The 19607-nt window shown below is 38.2% G+C and overlaps 2 protein-coding genes across 3 annotated transcripts; one reads left to right on the forward strand and one right to left on the reverse strand.

Annotated features, from left to right (window-relative positions):
• Positions 1-758: 758 nt before the first annotated feature.
• On the reverse strand, positions 759-2009 carry LOC122004967 (transcription repressor OFP1-like). The gene has a single exon (XM_042559847.1). The coding sequence runs from the start codon at positions 1671-1673 to the stop codon at positions 843-845; it is 831 nt and encodes a 276-aa protein (XP_042415781.1). The 5' UTR covers positions 1674-2009; the 3' UTR covers positions 759-842.
• Positions 2010-3251: 1242 nt separating this feature from the next.
• Positions 3252-18923, forward strand: LOC122004965 (regulatory-associated protein of TOR 1-like). Of its 2 annotated transcripts, none has more exons than XM_042559845.1 (23): positions 3252-3883; positions 5471-5573; positions 6335-6417; positions 6495-6653; positions 6737-6856; positions 6956-7116; positions 8842-8996; positions 9073-9217; positions 9316-9394; positions 9534-9635; positions 9987-10070; positions 10169-10279; positions 10448-10801; positions 10877-11066; positions 11273-11863; positions 12025-12354; positions 12499-12622; positions 15857-15981; positions 16070-16215; positions 16311-16412; positions 17348-17433; positions 17992-18076; positions 18205-18923. In XM_042559845.1, the coding sequence occupies exons 1-23, from the start codon at positions 3584-3586 to the stop codon at positions 18541-18543; spliced, it is 4074 nt and encodes a 1357-aa protein (XP_042415779.1). In that variant the 5' UTR covers positions 3252-3583; the 3' UTR covers positions 18544-18923. The 2 variants fall into 2 exon arrangements, with proteins under 2 accessions (XP_042415779.1, XP_042415780.1); XM_042559846.1 differs by having other exon boundaries at positions 6740-6856.
• The last annotated feature ends 684 nt before the right edge of the window (positions 18924-19607 follow it).

The following is a 19607-nucleotide window of genomic DNA, read 5'->3' on the forward strand; positions in this document are numbered from 1 at the left end:
ATTTGCATGTTTCTTTTGGAAGTCCGTGTCTCTGATATGATGCGTCAAATCCCAACATTACTCCAAACCAGTGTCTCTGCTGTGCAGATAATATTAAGGCTTAGGTGATAGGTCCTTTATGTAGTCCAGATTAAATATTTCAGATTCACTCGATGTCTCGAAAGCTTCAGAAAACTGCAGGTTGTATTAGAAACCATGAAGAGGATCTCTGTACCTTTTACGTTTCACTGAAACCTTCTGCCAGCATCATGGTCCATGAAACGCTGCCGTGTCCAGAAACTGCATTCGATTGTTATGGAAAAAGAAACTTTAATTGCAGACTTAAAAACATGCACACCCATTAACGTGCAGAGTTCCATTGTGCAGTCCCCTCCTTGCAAGATTTAGTTAGATTTGTGGCAGAATTTGGCCAGCTATCACTTTCAGAAACTGTCCTCCTTCTTAGGTTGCCTGTTCATTAAGCAGTGGTAACAAGGAACGTCAGTGGATTTATTTCCCTCGGTGTTCTTCTATGAAAAGAGGGCATTTATTTATTTTTAATTATACTGTCGACTCTTGCCTCTTCTACTATCTGTCACATATACGGGACCATTAGAATGAGCAAATTGAAGCTCTTTTCTTGGTGCTTGGATTTTGTAAAAGATTTTGTTGTCACCATCATTAATAAGTGATAGTGATAGTGATACTCGTTAGTTTTTCGTTTATATACGAATTGTTTTTTTTTACGGAAGCTTTCTGAATAAATTTAAGAGTCATATCGTTGAAGACTACATAATCTCCTATAAATTTCAGGAACGGATTCGATCTACAACTCTCTCGTGATCATAGAGATTAGTACGTAATTAATTGAGATCGAACCAAATTTGCTTGAACACGTTGACGATGAGATCGTGGTACTCGTCGGAGTTGAGCGACAGATAGCAAGCGAGGAGCTCCTCCAAGTCCTTGGAAGCGCGGATGTTGTGTTCCACGATCATCTCCATCATGGAGTCCCGGAAGTCCCTCTGCGGGTCCGACGACGTCTTCACCACCGCCAAGGCACTCTCCGGCAGCGCCTTCTTCTGCCTCCGCGCTGCTCTGCTCCGGTGGGCCAGCCTCGGGGAGTTGGCGCGCACCCGTAGCCGGCGGGACGACGACAACGACGGTCGCCTCTGTTCCTGCGTCTCGTCAGACCCCACAGAATACGTGCCGCCTTGCAGTACCGGCTTCGTCGCGACCGGCCGGAGATTGAGCTCGACGGAGTCACCGGCGCCCAAGTCGATGATGATGTCGGTGGCAGAGGAGATGACTCTGCAACAGCACGGGTCGGACTCGCCGCCAGCGAAGTCGGAGCCCTCGCGCGGCGTCTCCGGCGGTGCTAATTCGGCGGCGGCGGAGGCGACCAGCCGCGGCCGCGCGGCGGGGGGCTTCTTCCTGCTTCCTCTCTTGGACTTCCGCGGCTGCTCCTCGAAACGGTCGGCCAGGGCTTTGCTTTTGGTGGGGGAGAATGAGAACCTCTCCGCCTCGGCTCTGCTGGAGTAGTACAAGGAGGCTCTGCCCGGGAGGAGCTTAGCCGGCGGCGGCGGCGGAGGCGCCTGCTTCTTGCTCCTATTTGCTATGTGACTCATGTCCTTGAGCTTGTAGAACCAAGCATTGGGCATCATGTCAGACAGCCGAAATCTATAGTTCCCCATCAATGTAATCTCCCACTATCTAGCTCAAGAACACATCCTTTTTGGAGGTGGAGGAGGAGATAAATAGGGAGAAGAACAGGAGCAGGGGAGTCTGGGGAAGGAACTAGACTTTTGAGACGAAGCTTTTGCACGCACGCAGTGCAGTGTGTGGGGGTCACCGACCGTCGTGTCCTGTGAAGAGATAAACGAATGCGTGCAAACTAAAATAAAGGCCAACGCAGCTACGCAACAAGGGAGAAAGAGCGAGAGTGATGGGATGAATTGTTTATTGGGCAGATAAAGACGAGAGTATTCTATTACTAGAAATGGTCGCGTTCCCAGGATGGACCAACCAGGGTCCTCTCTAGCTGTTTCCATGGCGAGCCTGATCGATAGTCAGGTACGCGAGAGGCTGTTGAAGTTTTGACTCCGACGCCTGTATTCATTACGTGCAACTGGATGCTCCGACGCCCGTCTTCGACGAGCATTTCACTACGTGGCAATGAGTTGCATCGCGTTGCGTCTTCCACATCATTCAACCTGTCTTTTCGTTGGATCCTCCTTCGTTCCCATGCACACTGCTGCTGATTAATTTTGTCTGCCACTTGGACGATGCCACCGCTAACTGCTGCTTTACGATCGTCGTTACTTTGATCTGTCGGCATATTGGTTAATTAAGACATTTTGCCCGATTCATGTCTGTGTCTTCGTAATACAACTCGAATTGGTCTTCTAGTAAGTCAGTTGGGCCTCCAACGGCCTGCACGAGCCGAGAGCGAACACACTCGATTTTAACTACGAGACAGAGGACTGAGCAAATAGAAGGCGTACCAATCTGATTGGCCGAGGGAAAAATACAAGGATCATCATGAAAGCCTTCCCATTAGAGCATCCGAGGATCCGAATCTAGACCAGTCCCCCACGCTATGCCAGGCCAGGTCGACACTACTTTCCCTTGGCTAACTGACAAGTGATCCGACTACAATGTTGTTTTCACCTGTTCCGTGACGTACTCAGGTCGCCTGCTGCTTTCCTTTTGTTCCCTCTCGACCGTGTCGAGTGGAGCTGAGTCAATTGAGCACTCCGTCGGCTCAGATCGAACGAACGAACTTGAGTTCGATCGACGCCGATTTGGCGGCGATTTCCATGTGTGGATTTGAGGGTGGCACGCTGGAGAAGAGAGCCAGGAAGGGGGGACCGATCGCCTGTCGGAATCCAGTTATTGCTCGTTGGACACATGCGATTTGCTGAGCTGGCGAGCAACTCCACTCGCAACTTCCGCCCTCGCCTCATGACATGAAGTGCGAGCCAACCGTTCATCCAATCGCCCATCATCGCCCCCACTCTCGCATCGGGCGGACGTCGGCGTTCCATGGCCGGGCTTAAGCGAATGGACGGGTGGGATGGTCGTGGGTATTTTGGGAAGGCAAGGATTACAGCTAAAAGGCAAAAAAAGGCAGGAATGGTTCAGACGGATGCAGAGCGCGGTGGGCGGCTTAATATATATATTTTTTAATTTATTCACTTTTTGAAGTTTCCTTTTATAACTAGTTTATTATTATTTTTGTTAGCTCGAAGAAATAGCTAGCTGCAATTAGTTGTTTTTTTTTTTTTTACCATTTTTCTTTTGTTTTTCTGCTGGTTCACCTCTCTTTCCTCTTGCTATTTCGCCCGCCTCCACGACCTCGCGAGGGGAAAAAACCTAGACCTAGGGTTTGCGTCCGCCACCGCAGCGAGCGTCGAGGACAGAGCTGGATTGCTTCTCCTTTCTCCTCCGGATCTCCATGCGCCGCTGGGACAGCGGCTTCGTCGATTAGGCTGAGCGTCGGATCTCCGTCGATCGGAGAGGGGGGAAGAGCCGGCGCGGTCGTCGAGTAGGGCTTCCGCTTCCGTGATGATGGCGGCGGCCGGGCTGGGGGACCGTTGACTGGATGGCATTGGGAGATCTGATGGCATCCAGGTTGTCTGTGTCGTCGCCGTCCGTTTCGAATCATCTGGATGAGTTCTCTGGCCGGGAGGATGGGGGAGCGCCCGTGGGAGAGAGGGAACAGGAGGCGGTGCATGCGACTGAGAGCAACTTGCCGGTGACGGCAGCTGCGGGAGCCACCAGCATGGCGTACTTGCCTCAGACGGTCGTGCTCTCAGAATTCCGGCATGAGGGTTTTGAGGATTGCGCCGAGGTGGGGCCTTCAGATAGTGGGTTGGTGTCGAAGTGGCGGCCCAAGGACCGGGTAATGTGTTTCTGTATTCTTTCCCGTCAGTTGCTTGGAAATGTTACTCCGCGGCGAAAAGATCTGCCTAATTCTATTTGATGGCTCATGACGTTTTAGTTTTCCTGAGGAAAAACACTAGTTTTTAGTGTGACTGGAACAGAGAGAGCAAGATTTGCGCTGGAAAGATAAATGATGAATGCAAACTCACTGTTTTATTTTCTTACTAGGAATTTAAATTGTTATTTGACCGAAGTCAATTATAAATTATGTAAGATTGTGGATTATTTGTTAGTTTTAAATTTCTTGGGAAATCTTCTGCCTGTTTATGCTTCAACTCACATTTTGTTGCTGAAGGAATAGTTTGAATTTGCAGTGAACATGAATGGTGGGCAAGTCATTTGCTATTGAGTTGTAATTTTGTATATTTGACAATGTCAGTGTTAAGCTACCAAGTTATCCTTGATTCAGTATTCTTTCACTTAAAAAACCAGTTATAGTATTACTCACTTGATTATAAGATTAAAATCAAATTTTCTTCTTCTATTTTGGATTATGGTGTAAATTGCTTACCAACTAATTGTATTATGAAAACACCATGGTTGACCTTTGTTGCAAATATTATTACAAATATATAATCCACTTTTGAATTAGAAGATACAATTATAATTATGCTTATGTATGTTCTTAAGTGAGTCAATTATCTTGATGGTGGATTAGGTAATAAAGTTTGTCAACTGGAAGGATTCATAGATGTTGAAATTGTATAAATAAAACCGTTAGAAGACAAGTTGAAATTACAAAGTAGAGTAGCCATTTTTTTGATGGATATGATTTCTTGTATTATACTAGTATTTTTCTGCAATTTATTCCATTTAGGTCTAAGTGAATCTGTTATAGTATATTGTCTGTTTCAATGGACTTTGTGCATAAATATGTTGAAGTCTACATTAAATGATTCAGCATATCATTTCATCTACTTGATTTAGGTTGCCATTAGTACTGATCAGACACTCCATAAATTAAGTTCCATTACCTTCTTGTTGCCTTCATTCAGCCATCAAACAAGAATAGGTTAGACGATGAACATGATTATTGGCATCATTAGTTTTTAGAACTAGCAAATGGATTTTGATTGCAAATCTTACAATACCCAATTGGATGCCAAATTCGTGAATTAGCTAGCTACATGTCAAATTTTAGTAGAGATGATGACTATGAAATAGATTTCCCAATTCATGGTGTCACATTATGTAAAAATAGTTCCTCTGTTCTTAAACTTTGTTGGAGACCTTATGGCTCTCCTTTTGGGAAACAATGGTGTTCTTGGGTATAAATTATCCAAGATTCAAATTTCAAATTAAGCTGATAGCAAGGAAAAAAAATGCATGGATAACAAAATATGCATTTTAAATGCTAATTATTTATGAGTAAAATGGTTGTGTTTATCTGTGACTTTTCTTCATTATATTCTGGATTTTTTGTTCATTATACTTCTCACGATGTATTTTATTGGTATTGTTGATAAAGGGCATTATTGTTCCTGTCTCTATATTTTTTAATTCGAATGTCTTCGTATATATTAATTTTATGAGTTTCGTAATGCAGCTTAAGACAGGATGCGTGGCACTCGTGTTATGTTTAAATATTGGTGTTGACCCGCCTGATGTTATTAAAATATCTCCTTGTGCCCGGATGGAGTGTTGGATAGGTGAATTGGGGCTCTAACTTTGTTATTTTTTGTCGATTACATTGAGTTTAGTTTATTGTAATATTTTGAAGTCATTGGCTATACTGAGAGGTGGATAATTTATGAAGTATATTTCCCATGCCTGTGTGATATAAATGTTTTATTTTTTAAAGTCTGCTTTACAAGAATAACTTAGAATGAGAATCACGTTTTCCCTAGATGGTCTGAGATTGACTTTACAGGTGTTTCATGCTTTCCTCTTCTTATGAGTTGATAATTAGGGAACACGGAACATAAACAAAAAGGTTAAATTCATTATATTCATTGCTAAATCATCAAACTATAGCATATCTTCTACCAAATTGTTTCAATTTCTATATGTGCATTTTTCTAGGTTAGTCTACTCAATTTCTTATAGTGAACTTGTAATTTTAAATGAGATGCACTATTATACAGAATGGAATTAGAGTCCCATTTTGTATGGAGGGCTGCAAGTTTTTTGTAAACTCCAAATTAGTGGTCTGCTGGTGCTTGTTCTAGTCAGGCTGCATTCTTTTGGTTGACTTTAGAACTTTTTTACATGATTTAGTTTACTGTGTGTTAAAGTCAGATGAAAAGACCGGTTAAATTCTTAGTACTAGAAGAGCTGATACAACTATTTCAGTGCTACTGATCGTTGTATCAACTCGTCTAATACTAAGAATTTAACTGGTCTTTTCATCTGATTTCAGATTGCTGTTTGATGTTTGAACTTGAAATTTACCTTTTTTTGTTGCTAACAGATCCACATTCTATGGCTGCTCCAAAAGCTCTTGAAACAATTGGAAGGGCATTGCATGCTCAATATGAGCGCTGGCAACCTCGGGTATTGCAATATTTAACTTCTAAATGCTTTATCTATTAGCTTCATTCAATATTATTATAATCTTAACTGTGCAACAGGCTCGTTATAAGCTCCAACTGGATCCCACCGTGGAGGAAGTGAAGAAGCTTTGTAATACTTGCCGGAAATATGCCAGGGCGGAAAGGGTTCTATTCCATTATAATGGGCACGGAGTGCCTAAGCCTACAGCAAATGGAGAAATTTGGGTCTTCAACAAGGTTTTTCTGTGGTTATAATATGACCCTTTAATATTTGAGAGTGTTGTTTGGCATGGTAATTATTTATAATTTTCCATTCTTAGCAGAGCTACACACAATATATTCCATTACCAATCAATGAGCTTGACTCGTGGCTTAAGACACCTTCGATCTATGTGTTCGACTGTTCTGCAGCAGGGATGATTGTCAAAGCCTTTCTAGAGGTTTATATCTTACCCAACAGATAGTATACATTTGATTGTTATATTGACAAATGATTTGCTAATAGCTATGATGCATTTACATCTTGTATGTTCTCATAGCGCCAAGATTGGAACACTTCTGGTTCTTCTGGTTCCTCATCAAAGGATTTTATTTTGCTTGCTGCTTGTGAAGCCCATGAGACGCTTCCACAGAGTGTTGAATTTCCTGCTGATGTGTTCACATCCTGCCTCACTACACCTATTAAAATGGCATTGCGTTGGTCAGTTATCTTGAGACTTTGTGCTTCACTTGTTTTTCTTGGGAATTCATTTGCTCATGAATTTTATACTCTGTAGATATCATTGTTCAATTATTGGTGCAGATAGTCTGTTAAATTAATGTTAGCAATAGCAATGTTGTATTCATTCAATTGTCATTTGAGCAATCTGCTGACTGCATCAAAGTACTCAATAGTGGATATTTCATTTATGTTTGCAACAGTAGTCTGGAAAGTAAGGTTTAGATAGAACTGAATTCACTTTTGTCTTACATTAGGATAGACACATTGCCCTTGAAGTAGAATTTAGGCATTAAGCAGATTGTGCAACCTAGCTTCAAAAAGGATAATAGTGGTTGAATTTTAAATCTTTACTGAGATATCAATTTCCATTTGAATAATCTGCTAACTGCATCAGGTTGTGCAACTTGGCTTCAAAAGGGGTAATGGTGGTTGAATTTTAAATCTTTACTGAGTATTCTTGTTTATTTCTTTATTGGGTTTATCTTTATCCTATTGAACAGTCGGGGCTTCATAAATCTTGTTTGATGAAGGTAAGAAATTCATTGAATTATTGTGGCCTTCTATTGGAATCAATGTCTTGATCTTGTACTGATTGGATTGGCAGTGACCTGGTTTTGGAATGTTTTATCTATAATCTCACATTGTTTATTTTACTACAAAATATTTTTTTTTATTAGTTTGATATTTATTTTTTCACAAGATTTCTGCCAGAAAAATCTTAATCTTGACAGAGATTTAGGGTGAATGGTTGATATGAGGTGTTGGAAGGGAATATAGGAGGTTTGATGAGTCTTAACCAGATGAAAGGCTTCCTTGGGTAAAATTGTTGGGTTCATTCTTTATCTTTACCTACCAGTATCAGAGCCTGTATTAGACTTAGGATGTGACGCAACCAGTGCTCACTTATACATCTCTATCTCCATGCAATTGCATTATCACACTGGGTTTATGTCCTTTCTTATGGCTGAGATGAGTTGAACAAATCGAGATCCCACTCCTCACCCGTGGATGTGGTGGTTAAATCTTATAATTTATGTGCTCATTAGGCTATTGCAACTGTAGCACTGTACTGGCTTAGGAAGAGTTGCAGCCCCTGCAATTCGAATGAGATTAGCAATCACTTTTATGGGAAACTACATGAAAAGACGTGCAAGTTACTCTAATTGTTGACAAATTTGGCTACTTGACTTTTTTGACTCTGCCAAGCAGCAGCTTAAATAACTGATCAATATACAAAGTGATAAATTCATAGGACCAGGTAAAGTGGTAAAGAACTAAACATGTTCTAATAGTAATGCCATATTTCTATTGAGTCTTCATTAGGTCATTTTGAATTGCACATTAGTTTGCCTTCTTGCTAGCATGCTACATCTCAGAAATGGATTTTTTTTTAATCTTATTGAATTATTTTCAGTTAATGACATCATCTTGGCGTACACATGAATGGACTTGCACTTTCATAGATAGTTCTTGGATTGTTTGTAATATATATCATATAGATTTTCTAAAACTTCCAATTGTTACACTTTTATTTCTATATGAGTTTATTTATTGTATAGGTTAAAGAGCCCAATTTTATCCTATATCTTGTTGCCTGGGTCTAATGAAGGGTTGAAGAATCTTTCATCTATATTTATATTTGCAACTTCTGGAAAGTCTTTAGGACTTTGAATTCATTAAAATTTCACAATCCTTGTCATTCAGGTTTTGCTCTCGATCTTTGCTTCGTGATTCACTCAACTACTCTCTTATCGATCAAATTCCTGGCCGTCAAAATGACCGAAAGACACTTCTAGGGGAGCTGAATTGGATTTTTACTGCTGTCACTGACACAATTGCATGGAATGTCCTTCCTCATGGTATTAGAAATATTGTAATTTTTAGGTTTCTTGAAGGTGAATGGATTGTACAATAGGGTTAAATTCATCTGTGCAGATCTTTTCCAAAGACTATTTAGGCAAGATCTGTTAGTTGCAAGTCTCTTTCGCAATTTCTTACTTGCTGAGCGAATTATGAGAGCTGCAAACTGCTCTCCTGTTTCATATCCATTGTTGCCGCCAACTCATCAGCATCATATGTGGTAGGTAGTTGGTGATTGTCCTGGCTTTCTCCTTCTCTCTTTTGTATGAATGAGACCTACTGTGCTCCTATACTTAGCATATGTGTTATTTATTTCAGGGATGCATGGGACATGGCTGCTGAAATTTGCTTGTCTAAACTTCCACAGTTGATTGCGGATCCTAATGCTGATTTCCAGGTACCCTTCTTTCAGTATAGATTTACATTCTTTAGGTTTTATGCGGTTGTTAGTAGATTGCTGGCATACTTTATTTAATTTTCATTTTTATGTCATGTCTAGAGTCTCTTCACTGATATTTTTTACATGTCTAAATCAGTCAAGCCCATTCTTCACCGAGCAACTCACAGCTTTTGAGGTGTGGCTAGACCATGGTTCCGAACACAAGAAACCACCAGAGCAGCTACCAATAGTTCTTCAGGTGAGCACTTGGACATAGTGGTAATGCTCCAACACCCTTAGTCTAGTGCCTTCTATGTTGAAGTATCCTTCTGCTGTGCCATTAAAATTTCCTAATTCAGGGAATGGTTCAACAGTGAAGTGAACCATCAAATATATTAGTAGATGGCTACATCCATAGAGCCTTTGCCATCTAGACTATCTTCATAGAGCCTACCAATAGTTTCACACAAAATTAATCATCTGAGCATTAATCGTAGAGGAGTTTCTTGCCCCCTATTTTATCGTGCTTTCACTTATATTGTAGGTGATAACCCAAAAATTTGATATATTACAATACAATAGAAACTTACACCTACCCAATTCTTTTCAGGTTTTACTAAGCCAGTCTCATCGATTCCGGGCATTGGTTCTCTTAGGAAGATTCCTTGATATGGGACCTTGGGCTGTGGATCTGGTCGGTGAATGCTGTTTGTTGACTTTGTTCTTTTTTAATTCTCATGACTGATAGCGATGAATTTGTTTAAATTGGTTCTTACTGATTTTTTTTTACAGGCCTTATCTGTTGGCATCTTTCCTTATGTCCTAAAGCTTTTACAAACCACTGCTACTGAATTGCGACAAATACTGGTGTTCATTTGGACCAAAATTCTTGCCCTTGATAAGGTATATGGTTATAAGTAGTGTGTTTTTTTTGTTTTTTTGGTGTGTGCGTGTGAAATTATTTTGTAGAATAGAGCAAAGGCATCCACAGTTTGTTGTTTCAAATTTATGGATATGCCAGCTTCTGGATAATAACTAATTTGTCGCTTACATTGTTTGCTGTGAGATTAGTCTTGTCAGGTAGATCTGGTAAAAGATGGCGGCCACACATATTTTATCAGGTTTCTCGATAGCATGGATGCCTATCCTGAGCAGCGAGCAATGGCTGCTTTTGTCTTGGCAGTTGTAGTGGACGGACATCGGCGGGGACAAGAAGCATGCATTGAAGCAAATTTGATAAATGTGTGCCTGAAGCATTTACAAATTGCTAATCCAAGTGATGGGCAAACTGAGCCTTTACTTCTTCAATGGCTTTGTCTATGTCTGGGAAAGCTATGGGAAGATTTTCCAGAAGCACAAGTCATAGGTTTGCAAGCTGATGCGCCAACAATAATTTTACCTTTATTATTGGAGCCACAACCTGAGGTAGAATTTCTACACCTTTGTAGTCTATATTTTACTTGGAAAATTCAATTTTCTAGTCCAACATTTGTTTGGCAGGTTAGAGCTTCTGCTGCTTTTGCTTTGGGAACCCTTATTGATGTTGCATCTGTCTCATTTGGTGATGGACATGGCGTTGATGAGGACTTTGATGATGACGAAAAGATAAAAGCTGAGCTGAATATCATTAAAAACCTTCTACAACTTGCTGTGGATGGAAGTCCTTTGGTGCGGGCTGAGGTTGCTGTAGGTATGTGCAAACTATTAAAGCTTTATGGATTTACACATCAAAATGTCATTCACTTCTTGAGGCTTTTCTTTGCTGTGCTTTTTGTTGAGATTTCTACCTTATCACTATGGGATAGATTGTTCTCTTTTTATTGGATTCTCAAGTTTCTGCTCTTAATTTGATTTCACAACTCATATGTTATTAACTAAGGCTCAAATGTTTTACAGCTCTTGCCCGCTTTGCCTTTTCTTACAACAAACCTCTCAAGTCAACTGCTGTTGAAAATTGGAAGCCTCTGACCTCTCAGCCTTCTCTTGCCAGCATAAATCATCTTAACAACTATACACCCAGCCAATTTGTGCAGGTGGGAAGCTCAATCTCACATATTGGTCCTGTATTAAGAGGAAATAGTGAGAGTATCACTGCTGGTAGAGAAGGAAGGATATCCTCAAGTAGCCCCATTGCATCAGTTGGCATAATGCATGGTTCTCCACTCTCTGATGATTCTTCTCATCATTCTGATTCTGGTATACTGACCAAAGAAATTGGTAGTAATGGGGTCATTAATTGCTCTAGAGCAAGACCTTTTGACAATGCTCTATGTTCTCAGTTTACTATGGCTTTGTTTAATATGACAAAGGATCCTTCTCCTCGTGTTGCAAACCTTGCCCGAAGAGCACTTTCCATAATTGGTATTGAACTAGTGGTCACAAAAGCTCCAAGGTTAGGCATAAACCATGGCGATTCTTCTGTTCCATCTCACACTTCTAATCTTCCAGGATTGGCACGCTCATCTTCGTGGTTTGACTTGAATGCTGGTACCCATCTGTTTCTGTTTTTGTTTTTGTTTTTGATATGTAAAACTTTAAAATTTTCTGCTGTACATAAACTTTCTGGATTTTATATTGTTATTTTAAGTTATGAAAATTTGTTTTTTTTGCTTCTCAATTTTTAAATATATAGATATTAATTAATGCAGGTCACATATCTGTGGCATTCCGGACGCCTCCTGTTAGTCCTCCTCGTCAAAGTTATATGGCAGGACTTCGCCGAGTATGCTCTCTCGAGTTCAGGCCACATCAACTGAATTCTCCAGATACTGGATTAGCTGATCCACTTCTAGGAGCTGCTGGATCTTCTGGTGGTTCTGAGCGTAGTTTACTTCCACAATCAACTATCTACAATTGGAGTTGTGGCCATTTTTCTAGACCACTTCTCGCTGGAGCTGATGACAATGAAGAAACTATTTCTAGAAGGGAAGAAAGAGAGAGGATTGCTTTAGATCGCATAGTTAAATGCCAACATTCTTGTGAGTATTCTGATAGTTATTATGGCACATAGTTATTATGGCACAAAATTTTTATTTGTATTGCACCCGTTTTCATAATATGACTTGCGTTGGTTATTTTTTCCATCTGTGTGAAATTGACTTGGACACCGTATGTTGTTCCAGCTAATGTCAAACTTGCCAATCAAATTGCTAGCTGGGACACTAAGTTTGAAACAGGCATGAAGGCTTCACTGCTCTTGCCTTTTTCTCCAATTGTAGTTGCTGCTGATGAGAATGAACAGATCAGGTAACACATTTAATGAACTCACATTTTTACTATGTTTTCTTTCATATTAATATCAAAATTAGTTTTTGAACTTCCATGGACTACATGAAAATATTCATCTTATGGAACTTACTTTCTAGAATAGTTACCTTTTGTTGTTCTTTGAATTTTTATTTTGTTAGTCATAGCTTATATTATAAGATACTTATTGACACTCTCTAGTCCTGTTATCATTTGCACCATTCATGAAATATTTGAGATCCTAAAATTCCAATGGCATTGTCTTGATTCATTTTGTCAACTATATTGGTATTCTTAGATTGAAAAATTTCATTTGACATCATTCTTATCATCATTCTCATCTTTAAACAATGTCATCCAACTAATTTAGGTTGACACATGAATCTTTCCCCAATTGAGCTCTACTTTGTTGATTGGATATATTGTTTGGTAGACTCGATGAGCAATTGCATAATTCTTTTTCCCCATTGAAGATGGTAAGCTTGCAAAGCTAATTCTGGTGAAATTTCTTGGTTAAACCAGTAGTCCAAATGTCCAACTGATTAATGCACACAACATCTATGATAATTTAATATGAATAAATTGATTTAACTACATATAGTTGACTCTTTAGAGTGGTTCAATTGAGCAGGTTTTATTATCTGTAGGTTTGGATGGTCTGAAGTGAGGTGCTTATCTGATGAAAAGGCATTTTTGTTGGTACTTGATATTTACGAAGTTTTCTGTCTAGACTATCCTAACATTGTTGTCAACATTTTACATATAAGAAGTGGGTGAATATGGAGAAATCTTTTCTTTCATCCAATGGCTTAAATCTAGGTTAAATCTTAATTAAAGTTCCTAGATACTATGCTATTTTGAACAAAGTCAACTCTTGGCGGAGAAACCTAAGAATCATAACCTGATGTTTATAATTTATAGATTCAACTATGCTCGGTGTTTACGTTCACCAACAGGTGATTGATCATACCCAAAAATTTAAGTAGAACAACAATAAGTAGGTTTCCTACTTGTGTATAGCAACACACAAGGTTTAAAATATCGTGCCGTGTAGCCCGGTAAGGGCGAAATATTTCGTTTCGCTTGCTGACTGAAACTGGAACTTTTGACCTCGTTCTCGTCGCAGAGGCCTCGCGATGGTTTCACGGCTGCCTTGGAGGCCACGTGCCGGCCTCGCAACCACCTCGGAGGCCACTTGCTGGCCTTGCAACCACCGCGGAGATCACGTGTGGGCCTCACGATCGCCATGGAGACCACGCGCGGGTTTCGCGATCGTCGTGAGGCCACAAGCAAGCCTCGCGACCGTTGCAGATGCCACGCAGAACATGGCGTGGAGTAGGACAAAGAAGGCAAAGCAGTAAACTTATCTTTTAATTAAAAAAACATAAGTTAATAATTTCAATAGACTCTTAGCTATAGTTGGGATAATTTAAATATTCTTAATTAAACTCTAATAAAACTATCTCATTATATATATATATATATATTAAAAATTTTATTTTTATTTTGTAAATATTTAGATTAATTTCTTAATTTTAGTTTATATTTTATATTTAAAAAATATCGAAATCATATCGGCACGATATGGTACCGAATATGTATTATTCCTGTACAGGAACGAGACCTCGGTGTAAACCTTAGCTATAGTAATCTTGAGCTATGATCGAACCACTATTGAGCTTCAACAATAATCATTTCTTTTTTTCTTTCTGATTATAGAATCTCAATGGCCATCTTTGAACATGTCAATACTACTTAATGACTTAGTCCAATTACTCACATTTTGTAATTTGTTGGAGCTATTGTTTTCTTGTAACCTAACACTTATATAGAACTTTGAAATCAAGGTTTAAAATCTCGACCCACGCCGAGGTTTCGAAACCCACGCCGAGGTTTCGATCCCAGATCGGAACGATACAGTTTCGGTATCGTGCCGTGCCGATGCAGTTTCGGTATTTTTTTATTTAAATTTGAAATAATCTTTTAATTATAATAATTCAAGTATCTTAATTTAGAATGTTCAGAGGTGTACAAGCTTATAAGTGTTTTATTAGAAATTATAAATTAGATAGACCTTTATTAAAATTCTTAAATAAAGGACATATAATGTTTCCTAAGCAGATTAGTAGAGACATTCTAAATAAAAATATATTTTTCATATATTCAGGAAATAAGAATTCTAAAAGTAAAAAAGCTAAATATTTTAATATTCATGGATCTAAATTTTAAATGGATTCTATATTTTTTTCTATAATAAATATATAAATTAATAAAAAAATGCTACGTTATGTATAATAATTTTATAAATTAACTATTTCTTTATTTAAATTAATTATTATTTTAAATAATATATATTTAAAATGATAGAAAATCAGAATATTAATTAAATAGTAAAACAGAAAAAAATATAAAATAATAAAAAAATCAGAATATTAATCTGATTTATTCGATTTTTTTTAGAATTTTAAAATAAAATTTAAATTAGTAAAATTAATTTTCAGAATGTTAATTAACAAAATTTATTATTTTTTTAATTTTAAATATATTTATATTTTATTGGGATAATTTAATTAGGTTTTATAAAAACCTCTTTGAAATATCACACTTAGGAAATGTTTGAATTAAATCAAAATAATTAATTTTTAACAGTAAAAGCACGATCTTCGCGGCATGCTGCTCCGGCGGTGTCCGAGAGTGGCGAGGGACTCCAGCGCCGTCGGAAGAGTCCTGCGATTCCTCCGGTTGCGCCGGTCGCGATGGAATCACGACACGCCTTCTGTTGCGTGACAACAAGCGCACGCAATTGTCGACGACGAGCGTGCGTGACGACGAGCGCGTGCGATTGTCACGTGCATGATTCCTCTGTCTCGTGCACGCGATGACATCATGACGAAATTGTCACTGGATTGGTGCTTGTTTCGGTGCGCGGGCGGAACGGTAAGTTTCGTCCGTTCCGCTCGGCACAGAATAAAATTCTCAACCTTGCTTGAAATATCTATTCTATATCTCTACAGGATGGATTCATCTTTTTAATAGTCATAGCATTAGTTTTTGCAATTTGAATGAACAAGTTAAATGAATTATTTATGTGACATTTTTGAAGCTTGCACTGTGATATTTCCTCTGGTTAAATGTTCAATAAGGTTTCATCCTGAATGTAAGATATTAATTGCCTGAAATAACTGTGGGTATCGTGCTTATAATTGCTCAATCTTAAAATTGAAATATTTTCAGGGTATGGAATTATGAAGAAGCTACTACTTTGAACAGTTTTGATAATCATGAATCATCTGATAGAGGGATATCCAAGCTCTCCCTTGTAAATGAACTTGATGACAGCTTGCTTCTAGTTGCTTCAAGTAAGCCACCTTATTAATCACCTACTGTTTTACAGGAGAGCCTTTTTTGAACTAAAATATTCTGGTTTTGCATACTCGTGTACTATAGGTGATGGAAATGTTCGCTTTTGGAAAAATTTCACGGAACGAGGGAAACAAAAACTTGTATCAGCATTCTCTTCACTTCAAGGTCATCGGAATGCAGCTCGTGGCACAGCTGCTGTTGTTGATTGGCAGCAACAGTCTGGTTATTTGGTACTACAATTTCCACTCTTGTTCCACCTTATGGGTTATCTTTGTATTTTATCATGTGTGTGATTTTGATGCAATTCTTTCCGACTTAATTTTAGTATGCTTCTGGAGGCACATCATCTGTCCTGCTTTGGGATCTGGACAAAGAGCAACTAGTTAGCTCCATCCCATCATCATCTGACAGTTGCATATCAGCTTTGGTGAGAGCTGGTTTGCTTATTCTTTTCTTCAGTATGTAGAAGAGTGATTCAGAAGGCTACTTCTCCATAGGCATTTGCGGCTAGTTATTCTTAATTTCTATCCAATTTAAGAGCCACTAAATATGTCTTTTTTGTATGTTCAATTCTTCATCAGATGTGCTTCAGACGCCTATTATATTCCTGATTTCTTTGCTTACAGGAACTCAGCCAAAGATTAAGTTGAGATGACATCTCAACCTTAATCCTAGAGGAATAGTTTCTGTACTCCCTAACATTTTGATCTACCATACAAACTATACTATAAGATGCTTTATGGGTTAATATTTATTTTCTTAGCATCTTATGCTAGACTCTTCTGCTTTGCAAGATATGTTAGATTTCTTCCTCATTATTTGGTCTAAAGATCACCTATTTAATTAAAGCTTTCGTAAAGCACCAGATTCACTTTGGCAACATTATCTGTTTTTTTGTTGTTATTTTTGCAAGGTATCATTATTCTGAAATATGTTCTAAAAGATTGGGATGATACATTAGTAATAGTATGGTTGAAATATATTGTGTGAATTATTCAACTCTAATTGTTTTGGAACTACATATGTGCCTTAATTTTTATTCATTCTTGTTTTCTTTTGTAATTGTTGTATCTTCATTCTTGTGCTGAAATAGAAATGTCTAAAGCTTATTTGAAATTCTCTGTACCTCTGTATTTGTGATCTAGTGCATGAAAAAAAAGTAAAGGTGTTAGTATGGTAAAGTATCTGCCTAGTATTTTTCAAATTATCTAAATCTTCATATTTTAGATTTAGCTCTTCCTTATTTGTATATACTTATAACTGTTCTTCTCATGTCTACATCACAGTGTTCTCAGTTTATTACTTTATTTGCTTGGTTTTTTTCTTTAATCTTTGTACCAATGGATTCCTTCGCTCTTGCAGTCTGCTTCTCAAGTTCAGGGTGGTCAATTTGCAGCTGGCTTTGTTGATGGTACTATCAGGATATACGACATTCGTACTCCTGAAATGTGAGAATGATATACTTGGTTTACACTGACTTAGCTTTGGTGTTTTCCCATATAATATTGTGCACATTTTAGTTGATCCTATTATCTAGAAACAATTTATGCAGAAATTAACAGTTGTGACTGTATCTTAAATTTTGTGGTAATATTCTCCCTGGCCATCATATGGGCCCATCATAGCTTCATTCTACTTGTGGTTACTTAAGTTTCATTTTTTGGTTTAATCTTTAAATTTCTGCCAACTACATGAGAAATGTCCACTATATGCAAATCTGATTGTTGCTTTGTAAAGGTGTCAAACTTGTATATAATATGCAATCATTTATAAAGTTTCATATGCTTGCATGTAACTTGCTTTAAGTCGATATACTAATACAGATAATCTATGTTCCTTGAAACATGCAATGTAGTAATTTCTCAAACATCGTATATGCACATGTCTGGCAATGAGTTCATAATATCTGAATTTAAAACCTTCTCTTTCCTCTGGTATTGAATGTTCCTTTTATTTTCATTCTCCACTTGAATATCTTTGTTGAATTTGTACTTCTGATCTTGTAGGCCGGTCTGCACTGCTCAGCCTCACACACAGAAGGTAGAGAAGGTTGTGGGAATTGGTTTTCAGCCTGGACTTGATACAACTAAGGTTAGAAATATAAGGCTAAAAAATCTGGTGTTATTTACATTTTCGACCTACAATTTTTTTAGCTAATATTTGGTGGATATCAGCTATTTTATTTCTTTTCTCGTTTAACTTCATTTATTCAAATGCAGATTGTCAGTGCATCGCTAGCAGGGGATATACAGTTCCTGGATGTTAGAAACCAATCTGAACCATATCTTACCATTGATGCACATAGGGGTTCCCTTGCTGCCTTGGCAATTCATCGGCACGCTCCAATTATTGCAAGTGGTTCTGCTAAGCAAATTGTGAAGGTTTTCAGTCTAAAAGGAGAGCAGCTAAGCATCATCAGATATTACCCTACTTTCATGGCTCAGAGAATAGGTTCTGTTAGCTGTCTCACTTTCCACCCGTACAGAGTACTCCTTGCTATTGGTGCTGCCGATGCCTGTGTATCTATCTATGCAGATGACACTTACCAAACAAGATGACTTGCTTTTGGCAACGTTCAAACCTTCAGACCTGATTAAGGAACATGGAAATTTCAATTTAATAATCAAGGAGATGGTAACTGCATTTGCCCCAGATTGTGACATCAGGCTGCACAATCCTGCTTTGAATGTGAAATTTGTATCTTACAGTGTTCGTTAGCCTCCTCAAAAGAGGGTCACACTTCATCAGAATTCTTGCATCACCGTTGGAGGCTCTCACTAATAATAATATTTAGGTAAAAGTTGTACATAGTCTATTTTATGTTTATGTTTTCTTTTTCTTATTTAAATTTTCTTGATCATTTTCTTGCTTTGTTTTGTTCAAAGTTGTAAAATTGCACTTTCATATTATAAATTAAGTATTGGCTGCTTTTAGGAAAGTGTTGTGATGTTGGTCACTGAAAATGACTTTGGCTTCTCATTACTGATTTTGTATGTTTTGCTGTCCATAAATTTTGCTTATTCATGCATATGCTTTGATCGATCATTTTAATTACCGAACAAGTTCCGAATGGTATCAAAATTCTGTAAGATTGTGATGTCTTTTGGTACCTTGTAGTGATGCAGTAAAGAAGAATGTTTTGACTTTTGAGTCATTTAAGTTTTGTTTCGTTGTATTTGTTATTTCTGATTGTACTGTTGCTATAATGGTAACAAAAATCATTTTCAATCTTGGCACAACTGCTACTTAAACCCAGTGATATTTATTGAGCCAATGAGTGAGATTTCTGTCCACCGGGACTCTCTCTCTCCCTCTCTCCTTGCTTGTGATGTACGAACTCAACAGTCCAAAGGTCCTTATCCAATTTAAGAAATTTCTAAGATTTTTTTTCATGTACATTTATTAGTTTTTATGGTCATTATTATGGCGTAAAGTTGCTGAGTTTACTGGTATGCGGTTAAAGAAGATTTTTTAGATTTGTTAGCTCGTATCTTGCTGAGTATTGTTTTAGATCGAGAAAAAAACTTATTTATGAAATGGGTCTGGTGTTCTTTTTCAGGCAAGTCTTGTCTCTTGTTTTGGTTTCTTCTCAGAGTTTTCTTATTTTGCACAATGTAGTTAC

Source organism: Zingiber officinale, chromosome 7B, assembly GCF_018446385.1.
Source record: "Zingiber officinale cultivar Zhangliang chromosome 7B, Zo_v1.1, whole genome shotgun sequence".
Classification (NCBI taxonomy): Eukaryota; Viridiplantae; Streptophyta; class Magnoliopsida; order Zingiberales; family Zingiberaceae; genus Zingiber; species Zingiber officinale.